This window comes from Cupressus sempervirens, chromosome 3, assembly GCF_028749045.1.
Source record: "Cupressus sempervirens isolate cs-2001-9-10 chromosome 3, ASM2874904v1, whole genome shotgun sequence".
NCBI classification, from domain to species: Eukaryota; Viridiplantae; Streptophyta; class Pinopsida; order Cupressales; family Cupressaceae; genus Cupressus; species Cupressus sempervirens.
The window spans coordinates 665,918,410-665,930,332 of NC_143120.1; the positions used below are offsets into that span (position 1 = coordinate 665,918,410).

The following is an 11,923-nucleotide window of genomic DNA, read 5'->3' on the forward strand; positions in this document are numbered from 1 at the left end:
TGTTAGCAGTTGTGAGCATAGAGAGAATAAAAATCATTTGATTGAGTGTCTTAACAAGGCACACGAATGTTTGACATAACCATTTAAAGCAAATACGACCAAGTGTAAAGTTTTGGTGCTCTCACAGTTCAATGAAAACAATGAAAGGTATATGAACCATTTGACTGAATTATCATTAAAGAAAATGTTGATTAGTGAAAGATATCATTATGTTCTGCGAATGCTATATCTGTGTAATGTATGGGCATATCAAATGGCTCCTCATCAAGCTCAATATCTACATGGATACACATTTGAAATGTGAAATCATCAATAGTGAAATTCGGGTGTAGTGCAATATGTTTGATGAACTGCCTAATTTGATATATTACCTTGGAAACACGTTGCTCAACCATTCTATGCAAGATAGCTCTACGATTTTGATAAACATAGACCAGACGTGAAGATTGTTTAATCCAATTTATACCCTTAGCCATCCATGCAAGTCAAGACCTACAGTTTGACAGGTAAGCCAATAGGTGATTTGTTTGAAGGAATGACCAACATGGAAGATGTCAGGAAACTTAAATGATAATGGCATGAACCAAGGCATGTGCACTATTTTCTTTGTAACCTATGGCTTGGTTAGATCTTAGACAAAGCTTCCCACTCTTGTTAGCAGTCGTGAGCATAGAGAGAATAAAAATCATTTGATTGAGTGTCTTAACAAGGCACACGAATGTTTGACATAACCATTTAAAGCAAATACGACCAAGTGTAAAGTTTTGATGCTCTCACAGTTCAATGAAAACAATGAAAGGTATATGAACCATTTGACTGAATTATCATTAAAGAAAATGTTGATTAGTGAAAGATATCATTATGTTCTGTGAATGCTATATCTGTGTAACGTCTGGGCATATCAAATGGCTCCTCATCAAGCTCAATATCTACATGGATACACATTTGAAATGTGAAATCATCAATAGTGAAATTGGGGTGTAGTGCAATATGTTTGATGAACTGCCTAATTTGCTGTCGTTTGAACACTTCAAATTCAATTACTATGGGAACATTGGTCACTTTTAAGATTTCAAAAATCTCTGAGCCATGCAATGGGTTGTGTGAGGAATCTAAAATTATCTAATATTTTATCTTCCTTCCTCTAAACTTGTACATGAACCTCACCAAAGTCAAAGTAAGAAAAATACCAAAGGAAGTCTTCCAAGTCTTACTGGATAGAAATATATTGGAGAAGCTTGCCAACTATTTGACATAATTCCAAATCTAAAAGTGCCCACATTCATCTAACAGAGCTGTTGACTTGTTTGATTAAATGCTTCAACAATAGGTCATTACTAGATTAGTTCTATTCTAATGTGAATGCTTAATAATGAAACAAGAAAATCAATTGATCAAAAGCCTACATATGCTTGGGAACTTTGAAAAGAAGACAACATCAATTGAAAAGGCTTTTCAAATCAAGTAGTGGACTTGAGCCAAAGAGGGAAAGGCAAGTGAGCTGATTAGTATGACACTTTAAGTGAATCCGTGTGCTTCAAAATCTAGAATTAGACTAAAGGAGCATTGATCAAAGTACTTGATAAGTGATACTATGAGGTATAAATTTCAAGGTAAAGAGCCTCCTGTGATATTAAAAAGTACGCTTCCCAAAATATCAGACACAAAGATGAGACATATAGAAGTTGCAGACTTTTGGAAAATGATGAGCAGAGAAGATAAATCACCCCTGGCATATTGAACATTGGAAAGTGGTCTAGCCCATGCAAGAGGACACCCATTTGTAGTTCAATGTGTGGAATTGGTTTTAGAATGTATTAAGGCATATGATCAGAATTCCAGGGACATCAAGACTACATGATGTAATGTCATGGCGAGGCTAGATCCAGTATCTATATCCATCACGTTTAGATTGCTAGTAAGAGAAGAATTCACAGAAATCCCTAAAGAAGGTGCCCAAGGATACTTCCATCAAAATAAGAAAACATGTCTGAATGTTGTTGCTAGGATTTGGCTTGATCAACCTAGACAAGGACAGTCATAGTTGCCAAGAGTGTTACGTAGGAATATCTTTAATGAAGACATTTATGATATGATAATTCTTCTCAATAGAGTGGTGGGAAATCAGACGGTTGAGGATTTTTAGGATTGGATGTTATTGTACATCAGTACCATCACCACTGGAAAACAATTTATAGATTGGGGAGAAATGATTAGTGATGCCCTTCATCATCAGTTAACAGGCTTCAATGCAACTCAAGGGTTTTACATGTCCTCGTACCTAATGTATGAAATTGCTAATATGAAATCATGGCCTGGTCTAAATCCATTTGGGGAGTGTAGCTTAAGCACACAAATTTATAATTATTACCCCCAGTTGCAATTAAAACAAAGCAATGCACACTTTCGCAAGGTGAATGATGCTTTTTCTATGCTCATAGCTAGGGAGCTACAGGGAGATATAGGACTCCAAATTTCTCCTAAAGTAGCTAGTCTCATCAATACCTATAGTAGCTTCTTCATACAATACCCTCGATTCACTTACATCCACATTGGAGGTTTTCAAGATTGTCCTCTCCTATTGCCTCACTTCATAGATGATAGGTTGGTACTTTTAGAAGTTTGCAAGAAAATTGGTTAGGTAAACAAAAAGTGCAGGAACAAAAGATCAATCCCTTTCCCAATTGGCATTGGACATTACAGTTGTCTTTCTTCTTCGGATGCTCAAAATATTGAGAGATCCATGGTGAACATGAATTTACACTCTTTCCAAAATCGCTTTCCATTTGATGGCAGTGGGTATGTTAAAAATAACTTGGCACTTGGACCTAGCTACCTTCATTTCCCTACAATGGAAGATTATTGGGTGAATTGTGAGAATGATTTCAAAGTAAGAAAAAGGGACTGGATGAGATTTATAGTGAAAAAAATAATTAATTACAAAATGGGATGGGATGTGACAAGCATAACAAAGGATGGTTCAGACTTGATTGATCCTTCTTTGAGTGGATACAATTATTAGAATTGCCATATATTAATTAGTCTTTGCCAGAATTGAAAGACCTCAAGGAAAGGACTTTCTTTGTGATTCAACGAATTGAAGCTTGGTTAAAGAATAAAGTCAAAGAAGTAACCACTACTAAATCAACAAGAATAAGCAGTGCAAAGAATAATAATAATTCTAAAGAAGGAACGTCAGTTTTAGCCATTCCATCTTCTATCCCTATGTCCTCGGGCTCTTTACATAGCACACAAGGGGGAGATGATGGTGAAGATTTGGATAAATGAGTTGATCTAGTTTTAGCATGTGAACTCAATGCAGTCACCAAGAAGAAGAGATCAAAACCCAAGGAGAAGACTTTAAAACCAATTCAACAAATGATAGATGAAGCTCCTGAGATGAATACTTTACCATCATTCGTAGATGAGATGATTCAATCCATAACATCTCCTGCACGCTCATTGCCTTCTGAAAGTGTAGAAGCAATTCAAGAGGTACCAGTCGTAGAAAATGCACATAACTTGGATTTATCATCTACAGGTTCCTTCAATAATCAGCCCATCTACCAATATTTCAACATCCTGGTTACAATAAAGTTTGGAGAGAAAGGAGAAAATGATGATTCAATTGGAAGTACCCAATCTGGATGTTGTAGCTAACTTAATGCATAAAGGTACAAAGATAAAGAAGGCTAAAATGGATTCCAAATTGGTAGTGAACCCTACTTCAGGTAATTTATTTTTTGAAATTGCACAACCAGTTACAGAGAAAGACATGAATGAGGCAAATGAATATGATTTTAGCATCACTAAAGTGGATCTAGGCCGGACTACCCATGAGGGAAAAGAACATAATTTTCAAGTGTCAGCTGCTATCCTGATGGAATAGTCAAGGAGAGATAAGGAAGCTAAAAATCAACCCAAGTGCCAAGTTTGAGCCCTTTCTTCATGCATCCGATTAATGGTCGATGATTCTTTTCTGAATCCTAGTTCATATATGGAAATTACAGGAGATTCCAAAAAGATTTTTGATGAAGAAACCATTCAAGATATAGGAGAATGCCAAACTTATGGTAAGATGGTGAAGGCATGGGTAAAAAGCATGAAAGAAAGAGCATCAAGCTTATTTTAGGAGGTTAAAGTTGAATTTTCCAAACTGGATCATATATAACAAAACATTCAAAAAGAGTTAACAACTCTCAAAGAGCAACAAACATTCTAGAGAGAAATTGATGCTAATTTAGTAGAGATAAAAGGAATGTATAGTGACATAGTCAAATCGCTGAAATTAATCACTAGCAGAGAAGAAGAGCAAATTGACATATGGCTGGAAAATATCAGATGGAGAAATGATAGCATGAATCAACAATTGAGTGAAGAAGAGCAATTCCTGAACTCCTACAAGTTACTAAAAAAGAAGGTCTTGGGGGATATACGAATGATCGGAGAAGGCATTCCTATTAGTGAATACACTCAAAATCCAGACATATCTTCAATTTTGGAATGCATAGAAGCAAAAATCAGTACCGAACTTGGCAGCAAACAAAGTTTAGATGCTAGCATTATGACAAGATTGAGCAGTCTCTTAGTGGCATTGGACTTCTGTACTCAAAACTTGCCAGGTTGCGTCATAGAGTTGGACGAAGTTAGAAAGAGACATGAGCTATGCAAGCTGAAGACACAAAGTTTAATCATCATTGAAAACAAAACTTTGGCTCAGGTCATCAAATCATTTAGAGCATACAAGGAAAACTTGACTTAGCTGCTCACAACACCTACAGAGCAAAGAGCAAGTTCTGGAAATATCAGTGATCATAATAAAAAGTTAGAAGTGCATTTTTCTAAAGTTTTCTTAGGATTTTATTTATGTATTTTACAAGTAAAAGGTCAAGTTTAGAATTAACCTTGGTTTTGGTCAATGTCTTAACATTTTCTAACTGTAGTTAAGCATTAAAAGTTAGAGTTGGTTACAGACTATCTTCGAAGTAGTCCAAACTTTAACTTTTTGAGTAGTTACAAACTTGAAAGGTTAGTTATTCTAGAATAGCCATAAATTCTTGAAAACCAATGTAATAAGGGACTTTTTGGACTTGGAGACAAGGAACACTTATGCTTTGATAACAAAGCAATTTTTGGAAAGTGTGTACAATTGTTGTTTTTGTAATCAGTTATTTCTTACTTTCTTGGTGCAAAGAAATAAAAGAAGTACATTTGGCATTTTCTTTCTAATGAATCTAAAATTGTTGAAGTGTTGATTCATCTATGAGTATTTTCATGGTATGGTGTGAGTATTCATGAATCATTGAATTAGCATTGTGTTAGTGATAGTTCTCAAGTGTAGTTCTTGATCACTTTCATTAACAATTTACATTGTTTTTATGGAAACATTGAAGTCGTGTGGTGCATGCGTTCTCAACGGTTTCCTTTTTATTTTCTAAGCTCAATTCATCTTTATTGAAAAATCACAAATTTTATCTTACAAGGTAGTTGACCCTCTAAACACAGAGGAAGGCCAGATATCAAGGGCCTATCCAACTATTGGAGACATTGATTTGCCACACACTCCATTGGGCCAAAACATATATTTTCTAGGTGACAAATCTGTTTACCAACAATAACATAATCATGTTTAACATTAAAAAGATGTAAGAAGACTTTCCAATGCATTAATTATCCATTTAGTCACACTAATTAACACATCTTAATGTAGTAGTTAACTATTCAAAATCAAGGGTTGACCTATTCGAAATTGATAGGTCACCACATAAACAAAGATAATGAAAGTCACAAAATAGAACATGACATCTTTCTCTTTCACAAATAAGTTCATAATTTCATCAATCTTTCACAAACAACTAACAAACTATTGAGTCTTGTGAGTCTATCAATTCTCTTCTAGATGTAGAAAATTGATTTGAATTCTACGAGAACAAAGGATCTTTTCATTCAACTTAGTACGCGAGTACCAAGGCATCCCTAAAACCGTCACTACATCAGTGCATGCAAACTGACAGGCCAAACATCTGCTTGTCAACAAGTTTGAATGACTCCTTTCTTTGTCCAAAAGTAAATTTAACATAAAGAGCACACAAAACAAAAATAGATCTTCCTATCTTTGGCAGGAACTTTGCCCTACAGCTCTTGTTTATTGGAGACATTGGTTTTGATGCTAAGATCAATTTACTATTTAATATTAGGTTATGTAGGGATGGTTAGCATTTTGTCATTCTTCATGGCTCATGTATGAGACAGAAAACATTTTGGTCCCATGCCTTGTTCTTTTGCAGATGACTGGTGGCTGAGCATTTAGTATGGGCCTTTTTGTATCTGGTCTGAGTATTCAGAATACTTCTTATTTTGTATCTACACTTTTTACATATCAAATAAATTTATAGGCCTCTCTCGCCTTTCATGTTAACTTTTAAAAAATATATTTTTAACGGTATCCTCCATTCAATACGAGCACCATAAAAAAGTATTGGAGGTAAGAAAAATCTCTATTACGAGAGACTATTAGGACTTCATATAGAATTTAAAATAGAATTTAAAAAATAAGGAGGACATTTCCCTTTACATGAATTTAAATATAATAAGATTTTTTCCATTCCAACATGTCTGATGTAGAGCAGATTAATGGAATTCCTTCCTCTCATAAGCTCTGAGTATTATATCTGTACATACTTCTTATTTGGGTGTATTCTTTATATAGATTTTTTTTAAAAAAATAAGACATTCCCCTTTACATGAATTTAAATACAATAAGATATTTTTCCATTCCAACATGTCTGATCTAGAGCAAATTAATGGAATTCCTTCATCTCATAAGCTCTAAGTATTATATCTATACATACTTCTCAATATGCATTTACTGAACTTTGATTATTAGTAAAATTATTATTGATATATTTATTATTATAATTATTTACGTGTGTGTGTGAAATGTTAGATTGATTGTCCATATGAAATTAAACAAGTAGCACATAGTGGTTTAATACTTGCCTTTAGTTTTTATATAAATCTAATTTTAATTTAATAAATTTATTATAGTATGTCAAAAAATTATTAGTAAATATAACTATTGATATATTATAAATAATTTATAATATGAAAATAGTAATATTTTCATAATAATAATATAAAATAATGTTTCTTAAATAATTAAATAATATAAATAATATTAGTTTTTAAATATTTTTGAATGACAAAAATCATATTATAAGAACTACAATATGAAAATATAAAAAATCTAAATAAATGTACTTACATTCAAAAAATTATTAAACAAATATGAATAGATTAACTTAATAATAAACCAGTCTTAAAAAATATTAGTTTTAAAATCTATCGGGCCAATATAAGAGGTAAATGAGTTCACCCAATTAAATTGTATATTTTCTAACATGTAGAAAACAAAAAAATTAATCACTTGTGGTAGTATAAAATTCAAAAAGTATCACAATAGTACTTAGCCTATGGGAAAGTACTAATAAGAAACAATAAATGATCTATCTATCATATCTAGATCTAGAGTGAACCATATGATATAAATACATGTGTTATAGCTCATGAAAAAATTTCATTCTTGTACTAATATTAAGTTCATCATCTCAATATAATTAGATGTAGAACTTATAAGATGTACACTATTCTTATATTTAGTTAGTCTTTGGTCCTTTTAGGGACCAAATCAACCTATAGTTTACTTACTTCAACTTAGGAGCCAACTCTGACCAAATAACATTCTTGATGGCCTATGTCATTTTAAGAGGGTATTTTTATATCCATTAATAAAATGTATATAATTTCAACATATATGATAGTAAAATTTTGCATTTTCATATTTAATAGGTTGATCCCAAGAACCAAACCCAGATTTTAACATTTCAAATAAAAGAAGGCTGGAATTGACAACCTCTTTATTGGTAGTATATTGATAGATAAGATACTTTGAATGGAGTTAGCAATCCCTATGAAAAACCTAAAATTTTAATATCAATAGGAACCCTAGCAAGGCAAATCCAAGTAGCAAATATTGCTCTAGATTGAGAATAGACAAACCCAAGTTTCTATTCACAAAGATATATAATTTAAAAAAAAATTATCCAAAGGTCCAAGGGCCTCCTACGAGGAATTTAATAAGATTATCATCATTCACAAAGATAAAAAGAAACAACCCAATCATGATATCAACATTCATCAACTCATCTAGTACATCAACTACGTAACCAATAAGACTTCATTTGTCTATCTCCATAGATTTGTAATTCAATAATTTGCCCAAAAAATGTAGGTCCTTCTTTTGAGATAAGGGGTCCCATAGTAAGGCATAGATGCAAAGGATAGAAAAACTTTGATTGAAAATAACAATAGAAGCATGTAAAGTATCAATTTCAGTTCAAATAGGTGATGGAGATTCTTCGGGGCCCAACCTCTAGTTCACATTAAGATTCTACATATAAAAACTCTAGATTCAAGAAGCAACTAGATAAACATAAATTACACTTGAAAAATTGATAGACATAAATTAAGTTGAATTTTCTTTTTTTAAAACAATCTCAAATATAAATAAAATTATTCTACCATAAAATATAAATAAATTAACTTTTAAATAATACCAAATGACCTCGTTCAAATATATGCATTTGAAAGACTCACACAAATTATTTATTATAAAAGTTTAGTTTGAAATTTCCATAAATTTAATTTAAATTTACCTGATTGATTGATTTCATAATCAAAGATCAAAAATCATTTCCCTCTCTCCATAAAACTCTTCCTAGTCTAGATAAATAATATATATTATTAATTTAAAATGAAATGATTGCAAATTATATGATCGTTTCCAAATATAAGATTTCATTTGAAAACAACATTTCAGTAATGGACTATCGCAAGTTACGAATTAAAGATTACAACTGTAAGTGGCGAAGGATAATATTTATATAAAAAGTTTGATTTAAAAAATATAAACAAAAAATATAATAGTTCCAGAGAAGAGTAACTTTGCTGCTTATCTATGCAAATACCTTATTCATTCACTACAACTTAACAATCCTCTTTAATTTATCCATCCAAATATCTTATTCATTACTACGGTTTAACAGTCCATAATTGATGAGACATTCTATGCTCTCCTTAAAAGCTTCTGGTAAATGGTACTTGTAAGAGAAACCCATGTCCAACAATTTGTTTGAAGAGACAGGTAGATTTCTTTGAGAGCCACCACCTTCATCTAACCTGTACAAAATAGAAAATTAGCTATTAGAAGATTCATGCAATTATAAGTTTTCTAGACGAGTTAAACAACCTACAAGATTTAAATGAAAATTGGTTTCCTACTTGAGAGAAATCTGGAGGTGCTCATAATGTTTGGAAAGGAAATCCTTGAGAGACTTGAGACTCAAAGAATCAGATGCACAAACATAGCGATTTTGAGCATTGGTATTCTCCATCAGGAATATGTGTGCATTGCAAGTATCTTCAATATGAACAATTGGTACACAGCCCAATACAGATTGGACAAACTTGATTATTTCGTAAAATTCATCATGTCCTGTTAACTGAGGTCACATTAGAATAATAGAAGATCATGAATATGTCAACAAAACCCACAATTAAAGACAAACATTTATACCTCCAAGGAGAGCTAATATGAGTTGAGCAGATGTTAAAGCACTTGTAGCTGTAAGCCAAGGCCCAATCACCACACCTGGCAGTACGCTCACAATTTCAATGCCATTATTATGCCCATATTTAAAAGCCTCCTGCTCTGCTAAAGTCTTAGCGATCGTATACCAAGCTAACTTATTTGTCTGGGATTTAAGAAAATTTATCGGACTCCAACACCTTTCATCCAGGCATGCCTCATGGGCGAATTCTCCTATGTCATTCATTGGAGAAGCTGTCATAAGTGATGAAGTTAAAACTATGCGTCTGACAGATTTAGCTCTTACACAGGCTTTCATAACATTGTGTACTCCATTTACAGCAGGTGCAACAAAATCGTCCTTGAAAAACACCACCCATTCCACATAAGTTTAAAAAAAATTTAAATACTTGGATACAATGATTTTTGAAAACGTTGTAAATAGTATTATTAAGAATAAAGAGATGAAGACTGTTTTCATGTGCTTACGAGGTTAGGTTTTGTAAAATCCATGGGACCTGCCACATGAAATACTCCACGACAACCCTCCACAGCAGAATCAAAGCTGCCCTCTAAACATAGATCAGCTTTAAAGAGCTTAAGCCTTTCCTCTGCCCCTTGAAGCTTCAGCAATGGCCCAGATTTTGTTTCGTCCCCTGCATACAATCAACCCATTTACAAATGGGACGATCTAATATGCAACTCTTAAATATAGTGTTGTTCTTATGTAGAAATTTATACCTGGGTTTCTAAGGGTGGCATTCACGGTATAACCCCTTTCTAGCAGATTTTTCACCAGCCATGATCCGATGTATCCCGCTGCTCCAGTCACACACACTCGTTTCACAGTCTTGTTAATTTCGTCTGCCATTGATTCCCTACTTTGAGAAACCTGTCAGAGGAAGATTCTGAGTTTGTCTTTATTAATAATGGTGGTTGCTAGTTGGCCCACCCATCTGCTATTCAAAGTTATTTGCACCTCACAGACTTTCTGTAATTTTCAGCTTGATGTATGTTAGTTAAAATTCAATTGGGATAAAAAATAAGATCAAATAACATTGAAGTTTGAAATAACGATCGGAGGAAAATGCAAGTAGGGTGAAGATTAGGTGAAATATGATAAGGAATCTCAAGAAGTCGTATCCTATTTGAAGTAGGTTTCTGAGCAAAAATGTCTACACAAAAGTAGAAATCAAAAAGGAATTTGAGCAAACTATTTGTTGTGTATTAATTATTTTCTTCCCAGCCTTCAATTTTTTGCAATATAGGATCGGAAGGCTATAAACTGAGTTAATCTCTTAGGCTTTAATTAGCCAAAAAAAACAATTTAAAAGCTTATTCTTTTCAACCAACAAAACAAATGGAAAACGTTTTCCTAAGTTTGTCATATCCATAACTAGAGACAGAGACAGCCGAATAATGGAGAGAAAATCACGTTCAGTAAATTTTAAAACTAAAAGCTCTTACAATAAATAAATCGTTTTTAGAGGAGAAAATTTGGAACCTGGAGATGTGGATGATTCTACTTAACTTGTTTCTGTTATTTCCGTTCCAATCACTCAAATTTTAATAAGACTTCATAGATTAGTGCAGAACAGAACAAAATTGAGCGCCACCTCACCCCCTACCACTCTCCCTTTGAACGACTTCTTCCAGATCTGAGTGCCTTCCCTTCTTCACCTTTCTCCCCCCGTTATAAACCCTTTTTAAAAAAAATATTATTATTAAATTTATCTGAGTCATTTGACATTTGGTTCCAAATCAGTGCAATTCAATATACAACTTTATACAACTTTGACCCTTCCTTGTTTTTTTATAAGTTTACATTGAATCTATTCCTTTTTGTCAGTTTTTATTTATCTTTCAATTCTATTGGAACACTAAGACACTCCGATCCATTTAGGTCTGTTTTGGCGTTTCCTATGCATACATTGCACGTTTCTTATCCGGCCATGGAAAAGAGAAACTCATGGCCTATTATGATCGATTTATGTGGAGGTCACCTTTAAAATGTGATTATTGCCAGCACAACAAAGGACAAAGCTTCATATTTTCAAAAGGGCGTTTATTTAAATGTGATTATTGCCAACACAACAAAGGACAAAGATTCATATTTTCAAAAGGACGTAGGAGTTAATAAGTTCTCATTTATTTAAAGATAGTTATTAAATAAATTCTTTTATACTTGAGTAATAGAAAAGTGTAAATCTTTTGGAATAGTAACTTTGAAATTAATCGACTACCAAATATTTTAATGGCGGATGAGGTTAAGTAGAG

General features: G+C 32.9%; 1 protein-coding gene across 4 annotated transcripts; it reads right to left on the reverse strand.

Annotated features, from left to right (window-relative positions):
* Window positions 1-8,922: 8,922 nt before the first annotated feature.
* Window positions 8,923-11,325, reverse strand: LOC149568463 (putative anthocyanidin reductase). 4 transcript variants are annotated; one of them, XM_089821393.1, is made up of 6 exons: window positions 11,178-11,325; window positions 10,388-10,538; window positions 10,136-10,302; window positions 9,635-10,007; window positions 9,340-9,553; window positions 8,923-9,237 (listed from the first exon to the last, which is right to left on the reverse strand). In XM_089821393.1, exons 2-6 carry the CDS (start codon window positions 10,515-10,517, stop codon window positions 9,081-9,083), a joined length of 1,041 nt encoding a protein of 346 aa, XP_089677519.1. In that variant the 5' UTR covers window positions 10,518-10,538; window positions 11,178-11,325; the 3' UTR covers window positions 8,923-9,080. The 4 variants fall into 4 exon arrangements, with proteins under 4 accessions (XP_089677519.1, XP_089677518.1, XP_089677517.1 ...); XM_089821392.1 differs by having other exon boundaries at window positions 10,388-10,637; window positions 11,178-11,320; XM_089821391.1 differs by having other exon boundaries at window positions 11,151-11,310.
* Between the last annotated feature and the right edge of the window lie 598 nt (window positions 11,326-11,923).

Bases quoted from the DNA above. Each gene is read 5' to 3' on its own strand.
- LOC149568463 (XM_089821393.1), bottom strand. From the start codon at position 10,517: ATGGCAGACGAAATTAACAAGACTGTGAAACGAGTGTGTGTGACTGGA. The intron at 10,303-10,387 runs GTATAAATTTCT...GATTGTATGCAG, and splicing joins TGCCACCCTTAGAAACCCAG to GGGACGAAACAAAATCTGGG. The intron at 9,238-9,339 runs GTAGGAAACCAA...TATTTTGTACAG, and splicing joins CACCTCCAGATTTCTCTCAA to GTTAGATGAAGGTGGTGGCT.